Source organism: Myotis daubentonii, chromosome 12 (genome assembly GCF_963259705.1).
Source record: "Myotis daubentonii chromosome 12, mMyoDau2.1, whole genome shotgun sequence".
NCBI lineage: Eukaryota > Metazoa > Chordata > Mammalia > Chiroptera > Vespertilionidae > Myotis > Myotis daubentonii.
In genome coordinates this window covers 19,778,905-19,804,526 of record NC_081851.1, presented here as the reverse complement: position 1 = coordinate 19,804,526, position 25,622 = coordinate 19,778,905, and the positions used below count along the sequence as shown (strand labels likewise).

The 25,622-nt window shown below is 44.7% G+C and overlaps 1 protein-coding gene and 1 long non-coding RNA gene across 12 annotated transcripts; both read right to left on the bottom strand.

Moving 5' to 3' along the window:
• Positions 1 to 303: 303 nt before the first annotated feature.
• LMAN2L (lectin, mannose binding 2 like) lies at positions 304 to 24,131 on the bottom strand. 11 transcript variants are annotated; one of them, XM_059659071.1, is made up of 9 exons: positions 23,903 to 24,113; positions 22,582 to 22,700; positions 19,231 to 19,348; positions 18,352 to 18,434; positions 6,420 to 6,452; positions 5,262 to 5,423; positions 5,055 to 5,169; positions 2,064 to 2,183; positions 304 to 1,737 (listed from the first exon to the last, which is right to left on the bottom strand). In XM_059659071.1, exons 1-9 carry the CDS (start codon positions 24,096 to 24,098, stop codon positions 1,595 to 1,597), a joined length of 1,089 nt encoding a protein of 362 aa, XP_059515054.1. In that variant the 5' UTR covers positions 24,099 to 24,113; the 3' UTR covers positions 304 to 1,594. The 11 variants fall into 11 exon arrangements, with proteins under 11 accessions (XP_059515054.1, XP_059515056.1, XP_059515059.1 ...); XM_059659073.1 differs by lacking the exon at positions 23,903 to 24,113 and adding an exon at positions 22,849 to 23,109; XM_059659076.1 differs by lacking the exon at positions 23,903 to 24,113 and adding an exon at positions 22,121 to 22,201 and having other exon boundaries at positions 22,582 to 22,704.
• LOC132213055 (uncharacterized) lies at positions 7,480 to 18,342 on the bottom strand. The gene is made up of 2 exons (XR_009447885.1): positions 17,548 to 18,342; positions 7,480 to 17,311 (listed from the first exon to the last, which is right to left on the bottom strand). It is a non-coding gene; the product is annotated as an uncharacterized LOC132213055 (long non-coding RNA).
• Positions 24,132 to 25,622: the final 1,491 nt, after the last annotated feature.

Here is a 25,622-nt window from a genome sequence, read left to right as displayed (position 1 = left end):
TTTTTTACTTCAAAATAAGATATGTGCAGTGTGCATAGGAATTTGTTCATAGTTTTTTTTAGTCCGGCCCTCCAACGGTCTGAGGGACAGTGAACTGGCCCCCTGTTTAAAAAGTTTGAGGACCCCTGCCCAAGAGGATAGAGACCAGACCCAGCCAAGGCAACCCTCCTTTCCTTCTGGGTTGAGCTGAGGATTTCACAATGGAGGGAAGGCAGAGCAAGGACTGACGGGCTCAGCAAAAAGGCCTGGAGCCTTCCTAAACCCACGCCCAGAAGGAAGAACACGCAGTCAGAAGCTCGTGTTGGGTTCCATCAGCCATTTTACGAATCTCCCTTAGGCTACAGAAGCACAGGCTAGGAGAGCTCAGCTCTGGGCCCTCTTTCAACCAATCTCATCATAGGCAGATGGGTGAGTGGAGCGGTGTGTGACCCCTTGTCCAATAGGCAGTGAATAAGGGCTAATCCCTGGAGGATGACACTCAGGCTCTATTGCTCAATGACAATGAACTCTTCCAGGCACAGATGACAAAGGCCTATTGACCCAGATTTGCAACACGAGAACAGCAACTTACTTATCCATTAAGAAAAAGAAGCCCGATTTCCTCCTGGGGAGTATCCAGGCCGAGACTATAAGAAAAAAGTTTTCTTACATTTTGAACACTCAAAGTAGGGTTCCAAAGACCATGACAGACACAAAACATGCAGCTAAGCAGGCTCCAGTCGGTCCAGAAACATCTCCATGTGGTCGGGTCACTCAGCAAATGTTGCTTCTGGTGTCAAAACCTGGAGCAGGTCAGTGTCACAGTTCAGCCCACTCATCCACGGGATCTTCCAAGCTTCTCTCGACTTGCACACCAACTTCCAGCCAAACAGACTGAGGGCTGAATGGAAGGGCTCATTGCGAAGATCACAAACACGCCAACAGATCCAGGATCCACGCGGACAAGCAAAGGCTAGAGCAGCGGGCCAAAGCAGAAAGCCTTCCCCGCGGACACCTAATGAGGGTCAGTGCAACATGTTCGTTCTGCAGCCCTGGCTCCGACAGACAGGCATGGAAGGTCTTCTCGATCTCAGGCTGCATGTGAAGAGGACAGTAAAAGGAGGGAGAAGTTTCCACCCAGGTTTCCAAGGAGAGCTGCTCAGGTGGACAGAGGCTTAGACAAAAGCAAAAACCAATGAATGGATGGCGGGAAGGTTTGAGGAGTTTCCCATTCTTTGCAGATTTAAGTGAGAAGCATGGGTGTCCTGAGTCCAACACCAAGGCATCCTGGGTTATGAAGTTCTTTTCTGTGATCTTGGCATCATACCAGGAGATCCTATCTCCACCCTCTGAGCTCCCAGTGGACGGACTGCAGGGAAAGGCACATCACAGCAGCATTGCCCTGGGGTGGGTGGGCTTCCGGAACCAGAGTCAGAGGTCCTCACAGATGACCATGGGAATACAGTGTCCCTGAACTCAAAGCTCCAGTGACAGAACACAGTCCCTGACCGGCTGCTGAAGAATGGAGAAGACCACTGGGCTGTGTGGTCAGGCCAGCGCCTGTTCCTCCCACACCTCACGGGGACAGCCACAGCGGAGGTGGCGGCAGGAGGGCTCAGTAGAAACGTTTTCGGCTCTGTTCCTGCCACTTGTTGTACAGTATGATCCCAATGACAATGGCAAACACGGAAAACACCAGAGAGAAGAAGACAATGAGGAAGAGAGCCAGGCCACTTAGGGGCGGCAGCGGGGCTGTCACTGAGGAAGCAAGAGAGAAGCAAGTCAGCGCCTGGGAGCCTACCCATTAGGAAAGACCACCAACAAGCTAAAGCCCCCAGGTTCCAGTGCCCATTCTGGGAGACAGAACTCAGACTCTCCCTTTCCAGATGCTTTAATCCAAAAACGAAGGCGCCGCCTCCTGCTCATCTGTAACCTGAAGACAAGTGCCAAGAGGTGCCAGTGCTCCATATCCCTCCGGGAAAGGACAAAGGAGACAGCCCTGCGAGCTGTGGGTGAGGTCCCCTGGCCCGCCCCAGCACCGCAACCTCCCACTGTGGGCCGTTTCCCAGGGTCCCCATGCTCACGCTCAGGCAGCTTCATGTTGTCCACCGAGGGCAAGAACACGTCTCGATGCAGCTTCTCCTCTTCTGGGGTTCTCTCCACCGTCAGCTCAAATAACTTCAGGGAAACGATGTCATGGTTGTCTAAAGGAAAAAGTACTGCTCAAGCCCCCTCAAAAAGAGGTATCTTGGAGTATCTGGGCTCAAGCTTCCGATTCCACAGCTAACTAGCAGTGACCTTAAAAAAATAATTGCAACCTGTTTTCTCATCTAAAAACAAGGATAAGAAACAGGAATATTCTACATTATTCTACAATATTATAGATAGATAGATAGATAGATAGATAGATCTCAGAGAAAGATATAAACATCAATGATGAGAATCATTGATTGGCTCCTCCTGTACACCCCACACTGGGAATCGAGCCCACAACCCAGATATATGCTATGACCGGGAATTGAACCCTAACCTCCTGGTTCATAGGTCAATGCTCAACCATTGAGCCATGCTGGGAGAGCTCTCTCTTTTTAAAGCATCATGATAAACTCATCAATTCAAACACATTTGACGTGTTTCAATACACTGAGGTTGTACATCTTACTGATGCTCAACTCCACCCATTTTGTTCCAGTGGGAGCCTATGCAAGTTGGTTTCTGAATCTTTTTTCATGAACCCAGTAGTTTTTTAAGATTTTTTTTTATTTTGCCCTAACTGGTTTGGCTCAGTGGATAGAGCGTCAGCCTGCGGACTGAAGGGCCCCAGGTTCGATTCTGGTCAAGGGCATGTACCTTGGTTGCGGGCACATCCCCAGTAGGGAGTGTTTCTCTCTCATCCATGTTTCTAACTCTATTCCTCTCTGTAAAAAAAAAAAATCAATAAAATATATTAAAAAAAAAAAAAGATTTTTTTTATTTTATTAACTTTTTTTTTCTTTTAGAGAGAGAGGAAAGGAGAGGCAGGGAGAGAAACGGATGTGAAAGCATACCCCCTACGGGGGATCGAGCCTACAATCCAGGCATGTGTCTTGACTGGGAATCAAACTAGCAGCCTTATAGTGCACAGGATGACATTCAACCAATTGAGCCACACTGGCCAGGGCCCAGTAATTCTTGATATCTTCCTTGCTTTTCTGGAAAGTTCCCACTTATACAGTTCTTGCCATAGATCTGCCATTTCTCCAAGAAACTCCTGTTCCTCTCAGTGGAGACTGGTATTAAGAGACCACAAGTCTGAATGCCAGGGAGGTTATGGCTACTTGGTTGGATTTTCTGCCATTTCTATTACTAGGATGGCATCTACACCTGCTTAGACTTAGAATGTTAGCAGACCCTTAGCAAACCCTGAAAAACTGGATTTGCCTTCAATGGGGTGTTTTTGCTGTCAGGACTGAGTGGGAGCCATGGACAGAATAAAAAGGAGGGCACTGCTCCTCACAATGTGGGGCACCAATGACTGAAACGGCTGGAGTGTACCCCACGTTCTCAGCCATTTCAATACCCACTGCCTAACAGTAAGAAGGTATCAACAAGAAAGACCTTAAGAGAAAGACAATTTCTATTTAGGGACATTCTATGGGTAGAGAACACAGACTCACTAACCTAGGCATTGCCACCAAAAACCTAGCGCAAAGGACTCCTTAGGACAAACAAAAAGTGACTGTATTCTCTTTGGTCATTTCTAACAGTTGGGAAAAATTTCCCATTGAAAAGCGCACCAGGAAGTTAACTGACAGGTCCTAGAAACATGTAAGCTTAAAGGAAAATGCAAAGAAGACATTTCAACTTGAAACACATAATAAGATTACCTAGCAAAGATCTAAAGCTTGTGCCTCCTGTGCCTGGGCCCAGGGGAGCTCTGCCCACGCCTCAGCCTTCTGCACAGTACTCAGCCCCTGATTGCCAGGGCAGAGCAGGTGAGGGCGGAGCTGCAAAGGGGCACCGGGACTTCTCAAAGTGATGGAAACGCTCTGTGTCTTGACTATGGAGGTTATGACACAGGTGTAAATATTTGTCAAAACTCTTCCAACTATGTACTTCTGTTGTATGGAAAGCACATCTCAATAAAGTTGATTTTTTTTCAAAGCCATGATTTTAAAAATCAGATTTCATTTTAAAAATCCAGATTCCCAGCTTCTCTTGAAAAACTGACAGCATGGCCTTACCGAGCCCGCACTTGCTCTTGGCCACAACGCTGGAACCATGCAGCTGTTGCCCATTTCAGATGGGCGTTTGCCTTTCCCTTTTGCCAGAAGAAAATTCTATTCCTATTGGCTTTATTCATAATAAAGTATGTCCAAAAATTCCAAAAGTTTGGTTCTTTACCTCTTCTCAAATGACGTTATGATTGGGACTGGAGCCAAGGGGAGAACAAATGGGGACAAGGAGAAAGAAAGTCCGGAGGAGACAGGAAAGAGAAGCAGCAGGTACTGTCAGTGGCACAGACCTTCAGGGCACATGGTCAAAAGAGCTGACGAGAGGACGTAGAGCCAGGACTGAGAACAGAGTGTCACGCAGGCAGGGCCACAGTCACTCTCACTAGGAGAGTGCTAATGCACAGTCGAGACATGGGTCCAGGGCAGTGTGTTCAGAATGGAATGGCTGGAAACGGGAGCATCTCTACACATGAAACCCAGAAGTCTGAGCACAAAGCAGGGCCTGGGAGCCAGTCAAGGGGGACGGCAGAGTCACGAAGAAGCCTCGTTCAGAGAAGGAGAACTAAGCACCTTAGGAGTGGGAGGGAGGAAGCGGACTAGAAAGGTGGCAGCAGAGTCAGAAAAGTGCAGAGCTCAAAACACAGGCTGGAGAGCTGGCTCCTTGAAGAGGCAAACAGTACTTTCCCGTAGCTCCAACTATCTCCCAGGACAGCTGTCTGAGGCCAGCCTAAGCCTGGGGTCCTAAGGAATCTGGGTATGAGAATGCAGGAAGATAAGCACTCCCAGGGCACCTGCTTCCCAAAGTCCTGGCCACTGAGACACGGCCTCAGTCAGGGCAAATGAGAAGTGCAGTGGTAGTACCTGAGAGATCCCCGGTGATGGAGGAGGTGCCAAAGTAGTAGCCCCGGGGCAGGCGGACCCCGGGCACCTCAATGCAGTCCCTCCACTCATGCTTGCCGTCGATGTCCATCATTACCTAGAATAAAAAGAAGAGAGAAATCATGGCCAGGCCCCAGGAGCAGGAGCCAGACAGCCCATGCTGCCAACTGGTCCAGAACAGGGACTCACCGTCAAATGCCTCTTGACATAGCGAATCACAAGGAAGGTGTCATAATGGAGATTGCGGACAATGGCCGTACAGCCCCCCAGCTCTGTTGGCCGCCCATCCCGCTCATGATCATAGCTGAGGGAGCCATTGTTCACCATGGCTGAGATGTAGGGGAACACCCGCTAGGAAGGCAGGGAAAGAAAAGTAGAGGACAATGAGGAAGGGCAAAGAGCAACAAGAACTATGCACATACAAGCTGAGCACCTTACAGAGGCCCAGCCTCATCATTAACAACCCGCTAGAACCCACACTCAAGTGATATGGCCCAGGAAGCGACTAACTCTGTCCTTGTCTTCAGGGATCCTCCTTGCTACATGTCTGGGTGGGTCTGACATGGTCCCTCTAAGGCTCTCATCTCCTCCCTGAGAACACCATTTGCACTGTTCCTCTGCTCCACAATAGTGGCTTTTTGTGTTTATGTACCTATCTACCCAACTGCCATGTAAACTCCTTTAAGAAAAAATAACTTGTTATGCTTTTTTGCATGTCTCCACATTAGCCCATTCCCCACCCTCCCCTCCACCCCAACCCCGAGTGTTTTGAACACAACAGGTATTCTGAAAATACCTTTTGATCAGGGATATCTTTCCATTCAGGATAATTCCTTTCAAATTCTAAAATCCTATAAGCACATGATGCAAAATGGACCAGGACTCAAAAAGAACCAGGTTGCTGGATGGTGTTCTCTAACCAACATGACTGTTTTAGCCAAAAAACCATCCAGCCCAGCTAAGCTTCAGCCACAACTTCTCCCAATAACACACAGAGCAAGGTTCTCCCACTGCAAGTTTCCCCAGATCCCACCCTCTTCCCTACCCTACTCCAGAGGCCCTCTCTCTTCAATAAAATTGTAGGAGCACATCTTCCTCAGAAATGATGAGCTACCATTTAAGAGCAAGCTCAGTGCTAGGCAGTGCAGATGGAAGGAGAGGTCACATGACACATGCCACTTGGTGAGTTCCACACTGTGCCCAATATCAACATGCAAATGAAGAGGCACTCACAATCAGAGACTGGTGACTCTTGAGACAAGAGCCACATGGATTCTAAACAGTAGCAAATGTTGGATGAGCACACAGGGAATAAAGGATGGCCATGGTGGGTCAAGAATTGAATACCTGGACTCCTGGAGAATATCGCCTCTTCTGGGCCTGAGAGGGTCCACAGGTTTGAAAACAAGAGAGGGCACAGAAGACAGGAGACCAAGTCAGAAAGAAACAGCCATGGAAGAGCTAAGACCCAGCGGTGGTGGGTGAGCAAACCAGTCTCAATCCCCAAACAGAAATTTAGGGTCCGTGGAGGGCACTCAAGTCCTTGTGCCTCTCAAAATTATAGGCAAAACTATATGCACAGGTGCTTGAACATTATGAGGAGAGGAGGTGTTGCTATCACCAGATCTGCAAAGAAGTCCTCTGGGAAGACCTCTCTAAGGTCCTGAAGCTTACAGAAGCTTTATAAAACAGACAGCATTACACCATCCAACCAGCCCCCCTTATGTCTCTGAGAGTCAGGAGGTCAGGCCACAAGTGTGTACCCAGACTGCAGTATTTCTATAGCAAGGGGAGAGACAGGAGAGACAGGGCTAAGTTCTTCCAAATTCAAGATGCTGTTTACTGCCCAGGATCTCAGAATATAGCTAGTGCCCAGAAGACAAAAAGCCCATGAGGCTGTGAAATGAACATGAATCCAAAGGGATCATTTACCCTCTAGTTGAGCCTGTGGACATATATTTCCAAATATATAACCTATAACATGTGGGCAAGGCAAAGCTCCATGGGAGTGTTGAAACATGGCAGATGGTTCAAGGATAGTTTTGCTCCAGAAAACTGCTACAGTACTAGCAACAAGAGCTACCTACACTGGCTCATCGGCCCTGCCCTAGAGAAGGGTGTGTAAGGGTGCAGAGCACAAAGCGTTCCTTCCTCTGATGCTTCCTGAGACCTGTTACCAGCCAGACACTGTTCCAGATGCTTTAAGTTCAATGGGAAACAACATAGACAGGCTTATAATGGAGCTGGAACTGGAGGCTGAAGAATCACAATGACTCGGGCAAAGGCGGCAGTTCCATTCCTAACTGAAGAGTCACCAAAAATGAGGAACTCCTGCCTATTGTGCAAATCGCTGTCTGGAGGGTGGAGACGTGCTTTCACATTTTTGTACTGCAAGGCCACTTTTTAAAAAAAGGCACCTACATATAATTGTACCTTCAACATACCTAGATTGAAAGGAGACCCATGAACTTGTGGATCTACGAAAGCTATGCTAAAATTCCCCAGACCCGAAGCACACAGCTGTGAACCACTGAACAGAAAAGAGCAAACATGGCCTCTGTCAGCAGGGAGAGCTGTTCTAACTGCGGCCACGCCACTCCCAGCTTCATAACTTGGGGTGAGCTCTACCAGCTGAGATTCCCTCTCCTTGCCGGAAGCAGGGAGAACACACGGCACACGGCTAATTCCGAAGATGAAATGAGACGTGTAAAGCATCTGGTACAGTGTCCGGCATTCAGGAGGGAGTCAATAAATAATAAATGTTCATTCAATCCATGACTAAATGAATGAATTTCAGATAGAAATACTGTTTACAGGTGCTCATATATAACCCAATGCCAAACACATAGTTTAGAGCAGTAATTCCCAGATCACTGGCTTGTCATGGACCAGTAAAATCTCCAAAAATATTTTGGAGGTTAACAGGTTTACCTTGTTGGTTTTCTGATCTACTAAATACATTAAAATACAATAATGACAAGACAACCATCTTTATAAATATCACTTTTTTATAAATATCATTTTTAAAAGAACATTTTAATACCAAAGATAGAAATATGTAATGTCATAATAAAACATTTGGCATCTATCAAAAGTCTCCTCACTGTTCTTACTCTCAGACCAGTGAAACCGTCACCAACCAACAGGAGCTCAAGAACTTGGGAGCACTTGGGAGCCACTCTTTAGGGCAGTTTTTCCAACTAAACCATCCTGCAGCTGAGTAAGCCGGCCCAGTTTGCTCTCTGAACCTAGACAGATATGAAGAAAAAGGTAGGAGAGAACAGAGCCACGACGGCTACTGCGAACACACCTGCAGATGGCCCTTGTGAGTGTCACTTAGGCGTGAGAACGGCTAGCACTTTCTGAGCGCTTACTCTGTGCCAGGCACTGTACCAGTAATGAGCACATATGCATTCCTTTAATTATCACCACCCATACGGTTATAGTATTGGTATTCCCATTTCACAGGTAAGAAAACTTGTTTAAGAGGACAAAACTTGTTTAATAGGTTTTGCCTTGGCCAGTGTGGCTCAGTTGGTTGTAGCATCATCCCATACTCCAAAAGGTTGCGAATCTGATTCCTAGTCAGGGCACATACCTAGATTGTGGGTTCGAGCCTTCTTGCATACAAGAAGCAACCAACCAATGTTCTCTCTCATATCTCTCTCTCTCTCTCTCTCAAATCAAGAAGCATATCCTCAGGTGAGGATTAAAAGAAAAGAGAGAGCGAGAACACAGGAATTGAGTAGTGAAAGCTGGATTTGAAACAGGCAGACAGAGCCCAGAGTCCTGGCTCATTCACTCAGCGAGAGCTACACTGCTCTCAATATCTACCAATATGGAAAAATGCTTAGTAAATACTGTGAGATACAAAAACAAGAAACTAGGTCTCTACACTGAAACACAAAGGAATACTGGGGAATGGTTCCAGATCGAAGGAAGGACATGACAACTGAATGCAACATGGCATCTGGGCTTTTCTTTTGCCATAAAGGACAGATTTGACAACTGATGAAATCTGAATAAGGTTAGTAAATTAGGCAATAGTATTGATATCAATATTAAGTGCCTGGTTTTGATCACTGTGCTGTGGTTATGTAAGAGAATTCCTTGTGTTTGGGAAAAACAAGTGAAGTATTTAGAATAAAGGGAGCGTCTTAAAGAAAGGCAACTTGCTTCTTAGTTCAGGAAAATATACAGACAGACAGAGACACAGATACACACACAGAGGTGAAGAAAAGGCAAAGCGCTCTGCCAGCACGAGTCAGTGGTTAGAGCATCAGCCTGTGAATGGAAGGGTCTTGGGTTTGATTCCCGGCCAAGGGCATGTAGTTGGGTTGCAGGTTTGCTCTTCCAGCCCCAGTCAGGGCGCATGCAGGAGGCAACCAATCGATATTTCTCTCTCTCTCCCTCCCTTCCATCCTCTCTCAATGGAAAAAAATATCCTCCCGTGAGGATTAACAACAACAACAAAAAGGCAAAGCAAATGTAATAAGACATTAACATTTTTGGGAATCTGAGTATAGAGCACCCTGAATTCTTTATATTATAATTTATCTGTAAGTCTGAAACTATGTCAAAATTTTTAAAAGGTTAGTGTGAATCTAGTATTTGCCATCTTCTCATTTTTCTACATATCTAAAAAACTTAAAATTAAAAAAACAACAGTATGTTCATGTGATGCAATGTTTTGTTTTTAAAAAGTTGTTTGTACATTTTGTTTTAGCCTTTTCTGATTTTTCCATAATGAGCTTTAATATAAAGAGATGATCAAACAAATGCCCCTTCTGCAGCATCTCCCTTCACACCTCCGTCTGTCCCTCCCTTTGGACACTGGTGGAACACATAGAAGCCATTTTTCAGGCTTAAAAACGTTGTAAGTCACTGGTCCTACAGTAATCTTCATCTAACTAGCCCTTTATGCAGGAATCTGGTACAAAGGTGACAGGGTAACTCAGCAACATCCATCTTACATAGAGTGACATCAGTGAGTTCGCACATCATTGGGCAGCATGAGAAGGCCCCGGCTCCCTAAACTCCCAAACTGCTGCCAACTATACCAGGGACTGTCCCCAAGTCTTAAAGCTCAACTGAGGACACTCCAGCTAGTTAACTGCCTGGAAGACTGTCACATTTGTGAACATTACCATGATCTTTTAAACTCATGGGATGATTTTAATCCCATTTATGTTAGTTATGACCCCACTAGAACCAAAATAATGTAACTTGAGGACTTCAATAGTGCTCTAAAACCAGAAAGCATTAAACTTGATGTATGCCCAAACACCGAACACTGAAGTTCATGACTCGTCTACCCTGATTACAATTGCCAAGATTCAGAACACTGCCTAATGCGCATGTCTCCAGTTCACTGCTGCCCATCATTCTGATAGTATGTGGATATGTCTCGTTAATGAGAAGATCTTGTCTACAGTTCTACTTTGAGGAGTTCATGAACTTCCTAAAATTGAATGCAAAATCCTGTGTAACTGCATCTTTCATCATATTCTCAAAAGGGCCAAAACCCAAATAAAGTAAAGAACTAACCCAAAGCTAAGTGCAGGCTCTTGCCTTTTTTCTCCTTCTTCTCCCCCTCTTTCACTGTCTCAAAAACTAACCATCTTCTCACCTTCACTCAATTCCAGCAGAAAGCCATACATTTCTACTTCCCTCAAAAATTAGCTCTCAGCAATGAAACAGCCTCACTGCCTACTCTCATCAGAACCTGCCAATACTCCACACACCTACTCTCCAAAGGAGAACCTTGAAAAACACTACCTTACCTGGGACCAAAACAAAACCCCTAAGTCACATCCATGTTGGATGATAACAAGAGAATTTAAGACGGATGAAGTTCCCTTAATACGTAAAGATTCTTTCTGCCAACAACGAAGAGACCAAGAGGGACTGGTGTCTTCATCAAGGGAATGTGTTGTTGGTTTAAAATAGAGGAGTATTTTTTTAAAATATATTTTCATGGATTTCAGAGGAAGGGAGAGGGAGAGATAGAAATATCAATGATGAGAGAGAATCATTGACTGGCTGCCTCCTGTATGCCCCCAACTGGGGATCAAGCCTGCAACCTGGGCATGTGCCCTTGACCGGAATCAAACCTGGGACCCTTCAGTCCGCAGTCTGATGCTCTATCCACTGAGCCAAACCAGCTAGGGCAAAGGAATGTGTTTTTAACCTGGATGGCACAGTATTAATTTTCTTCCAGTTTCAAAGGAGGAAAAACAATGATCACATTATAAAACATGGGGAGTGCCTCAAACTCGCTTCCAAGCTGGCTGGACCAGGGACCATGAGCTTTCTCCCCCCTCTCCCAGCCGCCGTCTCACCTCACGGAGGGAGGCCCAAGTCTCTCGGGAAGAATGAGGCCAAGGATGCAAAGGGCTGCCCTTCTGTGCTCTCCTTCCAGAAGGCCTCTTGTCATCATACTGATTTCAACTGAAAAAGGACACTCCCATTCCCAGAGTTCCCTGCAACTTCTCACCAACATCTGGGCTGTCATGAGAAACCATGACTGTCAGCTGATGACTTCATAATGCTAAGAAAAGGTGATCAAGTCATGCTTGAATCAATTTTAACAAAATAGCAATACTTAGATATAGTCCATGCAATATCACCATTTACCTATTTAAAGTCTGTAATTCAATGGCTTTTAGAATATTCAGAGTTAAGATTGCGATTACCACAATAAAATTTAGAACATTTCACTGCCCCAAAAAGAAACCCTTTGCCCACTAGCAGTCACTCTCCCCACTCCCACCCTAGCCCAGCTTCAGAGAACTACTCATCTACTTTCTGTCCCTATAGATCAATCTGTCTGGACAGTTGGTACATATGGGATCATAAAATATGTCTTTTGTGACTGGCTTCTTTCACTTAGCATGTCTTCAAGGGCCATCCACATTGGAGCACATATCAATGCTTCACTTTTTAATGCTGAATGATATTCCACTGTAAAGATACATCATATTTGTTTATCCACTCATTATTTGAGTTGTATTCATTTTTTGGCTATGATCATAATGCTCCTATGGGCATTTATGTAAAAGTTTTTATGTAGATATGTTTTCATTTCTCTTGAGTATACACCTAGGAATGGAATTGCTGGATTAGGTGAACTCTATGTTTAACCATTTGAAGACCTGCCCAAATGTTTTCCAAAACAACTGCTCCATTTACATTCCCACCAGCAGTGCATGAGGGCTCCAATGTTCCAATCACTCCACAGCCTTAACAACACTTGTCATCATGTCGTTTCCATTTTAGCCATACAAGTGGGTGTGAGGTAACATCTCACTGTGGGTTTTAATGCTTGTATTGATTTTTTGAGAGAGGGAGAGTGGGAGAAACATTGATGTGAGAGAAACATCAATCAGATGCCTCCCATATCCACCCTGACTGGGGATTGAACCCACAACCTGGGTATATGCCTTGACCAGGAATCAAACCCGCAACTTTTTGGCACATATAACGATGCTCAACAGAGAGCCACACCAATCAGGGCTGTGGTTTTCATCTGTATGTCCCTAATGGCTACAGATGTTGAACATCTTTAAATGTGTTTATTGGCAATCTGTTTATCTTCTTGGGGGCAATATCTATTCAGATGCTTTGCCATTTTTTAATTGGGTTCTTTTTCATTATTGAGTTGTATCTAGAATATATAAAGAATTATTACAAGTCCCTTATTAGATATATAATTTACATTTATTTTCTCCCAGTCTGTGGGTTGTCTTATCACTTCCTTGATGGTATCCTTTGAAGTACAAGTTTCTAATTTATCTATTTTTTTCTTTTGTGGCTTTTGTTTTTGGTATCATATCTAAGAAACCATTGCCTAATCCAAGGTCCTGAAGAATTAATCCTGTTTTCTTCTATGAGTTTTATAGTTTTAGCTCTTACCTTTAGTTCTTTGATCTATTTTGCGTTAAAATTTGCGTATGGTGAGGTTGGAAAAACTTCATTATTCTTCCTGTGGAAATCCAGTTGTCCCAGTACCATTTGTTGAAAAGACAATTCTTTCCCCATTGAACTGTCTTGGCACCCTTATCAAAAATCAATTGCTCATGGGTGAAGAAGGCAAAAAGGGAGGTAATGGGGGACATCTGTAATACTGTCAATAACTGTGAGTCCTCCAAAGTTTGCTCTTCTTTATCAAGATTATTTTGCCTATTCTGATTCTCTTGAATTTTTTATTTTAGGATTAGTTTGTCAATTTCTGCATAGTCAGCTAGATTTTTGATAGACAAGGACTGCATCAAATCTATAGATCCATGTGAGGAGTATCACCATCTTAACAATACTAAGTTTTCCAATTCATGACACAGAATGTCTTTACATTTGTTTAGATGATCTTTAAATTTTTTCAACAATATATCATAGCTTTCAGAGTATAAGTTTTCTTAAATTTATTTCTAAGCGTTTTGTTTCTAGTTAAATTATGTCTAAGTATTTTATTCCTTTTTGATGATAGTGTAAATGGAATTTCTTACTTTCATGTTCTGATTGTTCAATGCAAATATATAGAAATACAACTGATTTTTGTATGTTGATCTTGTATCCTACAACCTTGCTGAATTCATTAGTTCTTTTTGTGAATTTTTTAGAATTTTCTATATATAAGATAATGTCATCTGCTAATAGAAATAGTTTTCCTTCTACCTTTCCAATCTTGATGTTTTTATTTTCTTACCTAACTGTCCTGACTAGAACTTCCAGAATTGTGTTAAATACAATTGGCAAACACAGAATCCTTGTCTTGTTCCTGACCTTAGGGGGAAAGATTTCAGTCTTTTACAATTAAGTACATTATCTGAGGGTTCTTCACAGATGCCCTCTTATCAGGTTGAGGAAGTCCATTCTAGTCCTGATTTGTTGAGTGCTTTTATATCACAAAGAGGTATTATATCATGTCAAATACTTTTTTCTACATCTGTTGCTATGATCAAATGTTTTTTTGTCCTTTATTCTATTATAATATGATATATCATATTAATTTTCAGATATTAAACCAAACATTAATTCCTAGGATAAATACACTCAGTCATGATGCATAATCCATTTCATATGTTAATAGATTTGGTTTGCTAGTATTTTATTGATAATGTTTACATCTGTATTCATAAAAGATATTGGTCTGCAGTTTTCTTGTGATGTCCTAACGTAGTGTTAGTATCAGGGTAATACCAACTCAAAGCATGAGTTGGTAGTGCCCCTTTATATTTTGTAAGGGTTTGAGAAGAATTCCATATTAATTCTACTTTACATTATTTGGTAGAATTTTATCAGTGAAACCATCTAGTCCTGGCTTTTCTTTGTGAGGTTTTTTTAAAAATATATTTTTATTGATTTCAGAGAGGAAGGGAAAGGGAGAGATAGAATTATCAATGATGAGAGAGAACAATTGATCGGCTGCCTCCTGAACACCCCCTGCCGGGGATCGAGCCTGCAACCTGTGCCCTTGACTGGAATCGAACCCAGGACCCTTCAGTCCGCAGGCCGACGCTCTATCCACTGAGCCGAACCGGCTAGGGCTGAGTTACTGTTCATTACTAATTCAATCTCTTTACTTATCTACCCAGATTTTCTATTTCTTCAGCTGTTATTTCAACAACGATTTATGACCTGGCAACCTCATATGGCACAGGTAGTAAGTATCCTGCACTCCCAAATACACAAGCTCTTGACCTACTTACCTACACTGCAATCCCTATATCACAGGTGGAGAAATTATGTGGCTTTGGACAATCTGTTCTGATGCAGATAGCCAAGCCTAAACCCCTTCTCAGGTGCATTAATGGTTGCTAGCATTTTCCCAGTATTTCCTGGTGGACAAATGTGGTAGGAAGTGAGTGGAACAACAGGCCATGTGTACTCTGGTGACAAGGTAACAAGAAACTAGAGAAACGTTTTCACTGCAGCAACTTGAGGAATTTGATGAACTGTTCAAAACCACTCCTGCAGTCTCCTTGTCCTCCTCATCCAGCACATCTTTACACATGACATTAGCAAGTTTTTAAAGGCACCATATTTGTCACTCTATCCTTATGTGCTCAAAATAATAAATCAAAATAATGAGACTGTGGTCTCTGATTTCAAACCCACTACCTGACCTGGCTGGCGTGGCTCAGTGGTTAAGCATTGACTTATGAACCAGGAGGTCAAGGTTCGATTCCCAGTGAGGGCACATGCCCAGGTTACAGGCTTGATCCCCAATAAGGGGCATGCAGGAGGCAGCCAATCAATAATTATCTCTCATCATTGCTGTTTCTACCTCTCTCTCCCTCTCCCTTCCTCTCTGAAATAAAAAATATATTTTTTTAAAAAAAACACAAACCCATTACCTGTGTGTCACTAACAAGTTTTGTGGTTTTTGTTTTGTGTTTGTTTTTTTGGGCCTTTCTGGACTTTAGTTTCTTACCCATAATGGACAAAAATTACATACACCCCAAAGTACTGTTTTGATAAGTAAATAATACGTTTGAAAATGCATGGAACAATGGCTGACACCTTTACCTACCATATCATACAGTAAACCATGCTGCTAACAAACACATCTGATCTTAGCCTCCGAGGTAGTTCCAGGTTCTTGGGAGGCAGGGGTGCACTTCCTATACTCTCTGCACGGGGTAGAAGATCTACGTACTGCAACTGCACAGATCATGAGAACAATGAGTCTCTCCATTCTCAAGGAAATCCACCCGGCAGAACACCACAGTGGTGGGAGGTAACAACCATAATTAAAATCACAGCCTCGGGAATCAGGTGGACCTGTGCTCAAAATCTGACTCCACCTTATATTGGCTGTTACCTTGAGCAAGACACTTACCTTCTCTGAGCTTTTCATTGGTAAAATGGGGAAAATAATACTGACTCCAAGGAGATTTGATGAAGATTAAGACTATTTGTAAAATGGCAAGCATAAAATAGCCACTTAGTAAACAAAACTGCTTTTATTAGTTTTTAAAATTTTATTTTAATTTAAAAATTTGTTTCATAAATAAATAAGAAAACAAGGGCTCGATGGTGGTCCAGGGCTTCTCAATCCTGACTATACATGTAACTCACCTGGAGAGCTTTGAAAAGTAAGGCTGGCTAAATTTCACTTAAGACTAATGGCATTAGACTCTCTGAGGCTGGGCCTGGACATCAGCATTTTAAATGCTCTCTAGGTAATTCCAATGTGCAGTTGGGAGTGAGAACCATATAGCTAACCAAAAAGAAGTCCTGCTTTTTACCACCTGCAACTAATTTTTCTGATTAACGGCTACTCTCCTTACAAAATAAACCCATATATACCTTCTCAAATCAGAATAGTACCTGATGGTGAAATGGAAACTAAGACAATTTGAACAATTCACAGAGAGGCAGGTTTAAAACTCTAGTCAGGCCCTGCAGCCCAGACCTCTTATTCGAATGCATTTCTACCGACCACTATTTCCTCAGCACAACAGCAAACCTAGTCACGACATGCCCCTCATTAAAATCCTTTAATGCACTTACCGCCTTAGAACACAGTCCAGACTCCTTAATGGGAACACCACCCTTCAGAACCTGGCCCCACAGAGTGCACGGTGAGGATGAGTCACACACACCCGTGCTCTGGTGCTGGTCTAAATAGCCAAACCACCAACCACCAAGGAGACAGTGCTCAATCTCGGTGTCCAGTTAACATGCCCAAGAGACAAGTGTTAATACAAAGGAGTGCAATATGAATGGTAGCCCTGGAACTGTGCAACGTGGCAGGCTGCTGGCCCCGTCTCTTTCTCGCCTCATCTCCCTCTGGTCCCCCTCTGTGCCCTCACACTCACTGTCCCTTCTCTCACTTGGTCACCTTAACACACGCTTTTCCCTCAGCGTGAAACATTGGTTCCTCATTTTGCAGACTTTAATGTAAATGTCATTTCCTGGAAAAAGTCTTCCCCAACCACCACCTCCACCACCACCACCACCAACAACAACAAAGTCCCCTGCCCCAGGTTAGATGCTGCTGCTATAGCTTCACTTTTACATCCCAGGACTCTCACACATCAGTGCTACTGAATGCAAGGACCATGTTGGTCTTGCTCGATTCCCAGGGTGTGGCGCCTACACAGGGTTTGATGATGGTGGAGTTAAGAGGGGCCCACAAACAACTCGGTAACTGACTCACAACAAAAGGTTATTCTCCTAACTCAGGTCTCACTTTCCACATCCTCTAAGGTGAACTCTGTGGGAAATGTTAAAAACTGTTGCCCGAACTGGTTTGGCTCAGCGGATAGAGCGTCAGCCTGTGGACTCAAGGGTCCCAGGTTCGATTCCGGTCAAGGGCATGTACGTTGGTTGCGGGCACATCCCCAGTGGGGATTGTGCAGGAGGCAGCTGATTGATGTTTCTCTCTCATCACTAATGTTTCTAACTCTCTATCCCTCTCCCTTCCTCTCTGTAAAAAATCAATAAAATATATTTTAAAAAAAACAAAAACCTGTTGAATCTGGTTGTTGAATATACAATCATCTGTTCTTCCAATTTTTTATAAATTTGAAAATTTTCATAAACTTTTGGGGTAAAAATACAGTGAATTCTACTTCCATTCCTAATCCTTCCTTTCCTGCTAAAGATTATTTAGCTACAGGACGCCTAGCAAGAACCTGTCATAACCGTGTTCCCACCACCTGATGGTAGGGCCGTCGGGTAGAGTACCAACCTGCTGGTAGCCTAGGAAAATACTACAGAAACCTTAGGGTCTCTAACAAAAAAGCAAGAAGCTTCTGCCATAAGCCAGATCCTGGGTTCCCAAAAATCCTGAGATTCCATCGATTTCCTTTGATAGTCTTTCCTAGAGAAGAGAATGGCTGTTCAGGTCTGAGAAGAGGAAGAAGAAAAGGATACTGGAAAGGGTGAGCAAGCTGCAGGAGGACATGGCAGTGATATATTACGTCACCAGGTGAGTGACATCAGCTTGCTCTGGTGCTGGCCTAGTAGCCAAATCACCAACCAGCCAAGCATGCTCACTTCCAGCAACCACCTAATGTGCACAAGACCGAACACTTAACGCTAAAGAGAAAGGCCCCATTCAGATGGCCATTCCCAAAGGACTGTGCCCCATAAACAGCTCTCTCTAGAAAAAAACCCTGAGAAATGCATTAACTGCTGAAGTTCAATAGATGAAGAAAGTAGCAGTGAACCCCTCACTTCCTAGCCCCTCTGTTCCCTCCTGAACAGCATTCCTGAGGCAGAGGACGGGAACGTCCATGTGGCTGTCCTAAGCTCTGACACTTGCCATTACCTCTTGCTGCTTCTCCTCATTGGGGTAGGTGTCTACAAATACTCCCAGCCCCACAAATTTGTCCATGTTTCCAAACACAGGCCCTAGAGAGAGAGAACAGATGATGAACAATGAAATAAAGCCAAGAGTTGATAAAGGAATAATATTCACTATGATGGAGGAAAAGGTAAAACTCAAATGACTCTCAGGCCTCAATTAAGACAAGAAAACATATGTAAAAGCACCCAGGAAAGTGCATGGCCTGTAGCAAGCACCCAGTAACCAGCTGTAGTTGTTATGAAGGCGGGGGAAAGAGAGAAGGCCACTGCAACCTTGTTTAGCACTACAGCTGCTCCCTGATCCCGACTAGTTGCTAAGGCGCCCCTAAAGAATTCTGCCTCACAAACACTTGGTGATGACCATGCCCCTAAGAGAGATCTGAATTCCCAAGTTGGACTTCTTATTGCCAAGGAGATCAGGTTGAATGAGGTGGAGTTTCCCCTTTGCTTTGGGCAGTGGCTCCCACACAGCGGGGAAAATAGACACTCTTCTCCCAACTCAGGAGCGCTGAGAGGGTCACTGTGAAGGCCCAAAGGAATCTGCTCACCCAGTCACCAGTGTTCAGGAGAGCCAGTGCTTCCACCTAGTCACCAGGCCAGGTGGGCTCACAGGGGAATAAGAAGGATCTCATAAGCAAGAAATCAGCCCAGGATGAGTCAAGTTCAGCTCCTTACGAGGACTCAGACCCCTTCTAGAGACTAGACAGGCCCGTCTTCATCCACAGACATCAAGGTAGAGGGGAAACTGCTGATATGTAGGGACGTCCCCTTCTCAAAAAGAGGGCACATGAAAAAGCAGGTCAGTCACACCCTACACAAGAGCAACCCAGGGTCCCAATACCTGGCTGCATCCGATCCTTTGTGTACCAGATTGCCAAGCCATCCCCATGTAGATTCTTCTTCCCTTGCCCATGGATTTTGAAGTGCACCTGCAACTCCCAGTCTCTCAGGAAACATGGCTGAAGTGAAAAACAAAAACAAAACACACATTGGGATTAATGAGGAGTATGAAATGCAAAACCCCTGAAGACCTCAGCAGCAGTCTACAGACCAGGAAAACATAAATGCAGGTAACACGAGGCTACAGGTTAAAGCTGAAATCTAAGACTTGTTAAGTGTTTGTGTCATAAAATTAAATAAATAGAGCCATTCAACTGTATATGAGATTTCATATAAAAAGTGAGTAAACCTCCTAATTTTCTTCAACATCTCCCAATAGAAATAAGATAGTACTCCAAAGTTAGGAAAGACACCAAAACACCATGTGAGACTGCTATCGTCATACACCCACCCAGCAAAGCGCCTCAGCCTGTAGAGTATAGGTGGCTGAATTAACTCACCTACAGCTTAAGATCACCCCTCTGATAGAAACTCTAAAAAGCTCAGCTTTACAATGGGGGAAAAGGAGACATATGTAATACTTTCAACAATAAAGAATTTAAAAAATAAATAAATAGCTTAGATTTTAAAGGAAGGTCAAAGCCTCATTCATTGTGAAAGAGTAAGAAAAATGAAGCCATTAGGAAAAGGTTTCCAGAAATAATTAGCAGATCTATACACTGCTAGTTAATTAGACTTGGCCTTATGTCAAGCTGAGGGAGGAATAAGCTGTAGTTCCCTTGAGAAGGGGTAAGTTACAATCCCCCCAAACCTCATGCCCATGGCCAGGAAGCATAAATGCACCAAAGGAGGCCACTCCCAACCTCACCACAGGGAAAGCCTCTGGTGGGAAAATTTTAAGGAGGTAGGTATGAATCAGACTATTGCTTTTTCTGAATTGTGTAGCAAATCTTGGGAAAATGGAGGAGGTACGTGCTCTAAATAGTTGAACATGCCCGGCCAGTGTGGCTCAGAGGTTGAGCATCGACCCATGCACCAGGAGGTTGCCAGTTCGATTCCCAGTAGGGACATATGCCAGGGTTTCAGGCTGGATCCCCGGTAGGGGGCATGTATAAGGTAGCCGATTGATGTTGATGTTTCTCTCATTAATGTTTCTGCCTCTCACCCTCTCCCTTCCTCTCTCTCTAAAGTCAATAAAAACATATTTTAAAAAAATAGTTGAACACTTTCAAGTAGAAACCAGAGTGGGTATATTTGACTTAGAGAGGCTCCTGGTTAAAGTTCACCATGAAGAAAGAAGAGAAGGAGGAGCAGATAGACCAATGGGGTTCAGCCAAAGGCTCTCCAAATAGATTGTTCTGACTCTCAAACAACATATTGCTAGATCATTTTCAGTTTAATTTCTGGGAAATCTTCCAAAAGTGTTAGTATTAGGAGTAGATATTCCAAATGAAAGGGGTGCAGATACTTCTGAATTCTCCAACAGCTAACCCTACTCTGATGAACCCAGCCTCTGGGTTATCATCTTTCTGCTGTTACATTTAGATTTCAGGGCAAGAGTGAAATTCAGTGGCAGGAAGCTGCCCCATAGCCAGTGGGTGGGAATTATGTCCCTGAAAAGAGGGCAAGGCCCAAGAGGTTCATACTGAGCCAAGAGGTGTCTGCCACTTACCTTTGGCCTCCTGTAGCACAATGCTATACAGTTTTGATCAGGACTATGTTCTGAAACTTTGCTGCACATTAGATTCACCTAGAGGGCTTTCAGGAAAAATCCCAACGCCCAAGCATACCCAATTCCAATTAAAACAGAATCTCTGGGGGTGGAGTCCAGGCACTGGCTCCAATGGACAGCCAAACTTGAGAACCCACTGCTCAAACCAATGCTTCCTATCCAAATACGTAACTCAGAAAGAACTCCAAGGCTCTTTCTGATAGCCAGTTATAAAAAAATACAGGTAGCCGGGCCCATGTGGCTCAGAGGTTGAGTGTAGACCTATGAACCAAGATTCTATCAGATCACATGCCCAGTTTGCGGGCTTGATCCCCAGTAGGGGGCATGAAGGAAGCAGCCAATTAATGATTCTCATCACTGATGTTTCAATCTCTCTCTCTCTCTCTCCCTTTCTCTTCTTCTCTGAAATCAATAAAAATATTTTTTTAAAAAATACAGGTAGCAGAGAATCTGAAAAAGGGCAGGAAAACCAGAGACTAGAATTGCTGCTAAGAGTTATGTAGAGACAGCTAGGAAGACAGCAGCAAAGTTTCAAACCCTGGTTAGAATAATTTAGTAACCCAGAGACCTCCATCAATGCACCTTATAACAGATGTAGGGTATAACAACGCACATTTCCGTAACTACTTTAACTTTCCAAAGCTTTTTCATGTCTATCCTCACAACAATTCTGGTGGGCGTGTAGAATAGGTATTATGAAGTATATCTGACAGATGGAAAAACTAAAAACGGAGAAGTTACCTAACCGCCTAGGGCTCACAGTGGGTGTGTGATACAGCTACATCTGGAACCCAAGTCTTTCAACTGGCAGCCCTCCACCTCTTCTAACAGAACACACTACCATTCGCTGTCCAGGAACAGGCTCAGCGCTACAACCTGGGGTAAGGGGCCAGCTTGTGCAAATGGCCCATGGAGAAACTTCTCTTCTCCCTCTGCTCCTTTAGAATTCTCTGCACATAAAATGGGCAGGGAGAAGAAATAGTGCTCTTTTCTGGGGTTCACTTATCTAAAACTAATGATTGAAAAAACATGAAAAAGCGAGGTCTTAGCTTATGTGAACCCAAAAGTATTCAAGGATGCCAAGGCCATTCCCAAAAGTAAAGCGGTCATAAAAGGTGTTGAAAAAGCCCTGGAAACCAAAAAGAAAGCATCATCTTACACTTGGACAAAATCAGAGTGCAGCCACACCAGGAATACTGCATTCACTTCTTGCCGCCATACCTCAAGGAAGACAATGCAGCTAGAAAAGGTCCAGAGAAGGACAGAAAAAAATGACCAAGGGCTCAAAGTGGCTTTCACATGGAAATAAAACTTAAAATTAGACTCCTTAAAGTGAATTAACATGGGAGGGGGAGAAACTAGGATGAATACTACCAATACTACCAACTCTGAATTAAATACATTCCAGAAAACAGAATAAAAATGAATTGTTTGCTATAATTAGGGCAATAGAGAGCATTTCTCTAAATATCTGATTTCATTATGAAGGGCATAACCTCTGAAATGAAAACCTTTAATAACCACAGAAGACAAATTACTGAGAAGAGACAGTAAAACTAAGCCAATATGCCTCTGGCAAACTTTTTGGGTCACCAACACAGGAGGGAGGAAGATTCTTACCACCCGGTTCCAGAGGGCACCCTGTTTACTTTGCATATCTGGAGTAAGGCGGATATATTGCGTCATCACCATGGCGTTGCCCATCAGATTCCACAATGCGGAACTGCTAGTGCCCACACCTACAGGGAGGAAGCAGATCTGTTCGTACTCTTCCAACACCAACCCATTCAGAAAGCCACCACAAGGCCCTCCAAAAGCTGCAGTCATCTCTTCTTTCCCCTTTCATGTCAATTTCCCACCTATGACACATCAATCTTAAATCCTTACCATCTTTGCAGCTGCTTTTCATAAAGCCCTTCTTAGGCGAAGACCCCACAGCACATCAGAGCTATCACTTTATCCAACCCTTTATCTCTGCCAGAGTAACCATAGCTCAGATCTATTCTTCCCTTTGTATATGTGAGTAAATTGTAGCTCCACGAAAGGAAAAAAAAAAAAAATCCCCGGTTAAACCAAAAAGAGCTTGATCCTCAGGCTTCTGGGGCTGAATCACATTCTTTAAACAATCCCAGCATGACTTTAATATGTCAGACTGCAACAGAGCGAGAGCTGTGTCGACAACCCGCAGCATGAGCAGGGACCCACACCGCGGCGACAGCCCGTGCACCTGCGAAGTGAACCCACAATCGCCCGCGGCCGTGGCGATGCGCTCTCTCTCCCACGGGAGTCTGTTTGCCTGTTTGCTGTCCCGCTGCCTACACTCCAGCTTGCGTGGGTTAAGCCGGCTGCACTGCTTTGGTCCCCGCTGACGCCTCCATACATGCGCTGGTTGACAGGCTGTGCCTAGAAGTCCATGACCCCCAACAGAGCAAAGCCGCCAGCCCCTTCCCCAACAGGACTCCCGAACTGGAGAAGAACAGGCGTTCTAACGCGCAACGGGATTTTGTCTTCTTTCTCCGCCGGGCCAAGCGCTGCCCCAGCCCCGCCTCCGGCTTTCTTTCTGGCCCCTCTGTAACTCCAGCCGGAGACGGGCTCGTTGCTAGTGGCCCTCCGTCACTCGCCCCCTTCGCAGCTCTCCCTCCTTCCCACGCTCCTCCGGTCCGCCGCCGAGCTCCCCGCGCTCAGGCCCAGCCCCGGCGGCATCCGAGGGCCCAGCGACCACCTGCCGGGAACCTCCGGCGCTGGTGCGGCGCCGGGAGGGGAGGGAGGTGGACCCCTGCCCTTCGGACACGGAGCTCCCAAACTCCGCGGGAGTCCCCGCGGGCCCCTACCCATCGCCGGCAGTGGCCGGGCCACGAAGCCCGTCGCCGCCCGCCTCTACCGAGGATCTCAGGTCGCGAAGCCCGCCCCATGCACGATCCCCTCGTCCCGGGCGCCTCACCCTGGTAGGGCTTCGACAGCGAGTGTTCCCGCTTCAAGTACTCGAACGTCTGACCCGCCCCGACTTTTCGGGGCCCCTGCCCAGACCCCAACAAAAGGAGAAGGAGCAACATCCTGGACCCATCCCAAGCAGACAGACGCCGCCGCCACCGCCACCGCCGCCACCACCACCCAGAGGGGCCCAGAGTCGCCGCCATCTTTCTCACCACTGTCCCTTCACCAAAAGCCCGCCCCACCTCACAAGCCATTGGCCCATAGAACTACCTGCCCTGCGTCCCATTGGCTCTCATCGATTCTCCGCCCTCGCAGGTGAGCATCTCACTGATTGGCTGGCTTGGTATCAGTTGCCTGGACAACCCAGGAAGGGGGCGTGGTCAAGTGCCTGCACTCCCTTATTAGCATTTGTCCTGAGTTCCGCTAGGCCTGCTGGGATACGTAGGGATTTCCATTTTTCTCTGCAAGCTAAAGAAAATTTAAAAAGATAAAATGTTTCTTTTGTGATCTAGAGTAGATTTAAAGATATAAGATGTTTCTGTTGCACGCAAACATTCTAACCTCTGTGCCATAGTACCCTCTCCTCTGTGCAGAACTATCCATCAATCAGGATGATATGGAACTGAAAGGAGAAATAGACAAATACACAACTGAAGTAGCTGGGAAATTGTCAGGAAAATTAGAAAATTTATAAAAGACTTGAACAGCACAATAGAACAACCTGACCTGATGACATTAATAGAAACCACACCCAACAACAGAAGACACATACTTTTAAAGTGCAAAAGAAACATTTGCCAAGATATTGTGGGTCAAAACAACAAAACTCCACAAAAATCTTCACAAATTTTAAAGAATTGAAATCACATAAAGCACATGACAGAATCTGACTAGAAATCAATAACAGAATATTTCAGAGAAGCCCCTAAATATTTGGAAATTGAACAACTAATCTATAATTCTATAATAATAAAAGCATAATATGCTAGTTAGACTGGACGTCCTTCCTGACGACCTTCCAGATGAAGCCAGGGCTGCGAGGGAAGCTTGGGTCCCAGGTGCCAGAGGGAAGCTGGTGCTAGCAGCTGGGGAAAGGAAGGCCTACTCTTGCATGAATTTTGTGCGTCGGGCCTCTAGTTTTTCTATAACCCAGGAGGAAGTAGGAGGTACTAGAGGACCTAGCAATGGAAAAGAGTAAGAAACCCTTTACCTGGGTAAGCGCAATAATACACTCAGTTCCCAAATCCAAAAAAGTGACAGTCATCCCAGTTTCTCCTTTACTCACCAGTTCCACCATGCAACCAATAATTAATCAAGCCTTGACGACTTTATTCCTATTCTGCAAAGCCATCACATCCTGTCCATCCTCCAATTTATCTGGAACCACAAAATGTTTTTCTAGTATTGTTCTAGCCACCATCATCCACGTAGCCACCCAACTGATCTAAGCAATGTGCCATGCCGTTTCCTCAGTGTTGATGTTAAATAAGTCGAAACTGGTAAAGCTCTTAGAGTAGTGCCTGGCGCGTAGTAAGCACTATATCATTATCATCATCGTTATTAACAGAGTCCTTTCGGGTAACCATCACTGTAGGGAAAAGATTCAGGCCCCTTAACTTGGCACACAAAGCCCTCTGCCATTGGCTCTGGCCCTCCTCTGGCCTTATTGCCCTCAGCTCCCTCCCTTCATCTATATGCTCCAGCTTCCGCTCTTCCCTCTCCTTTTC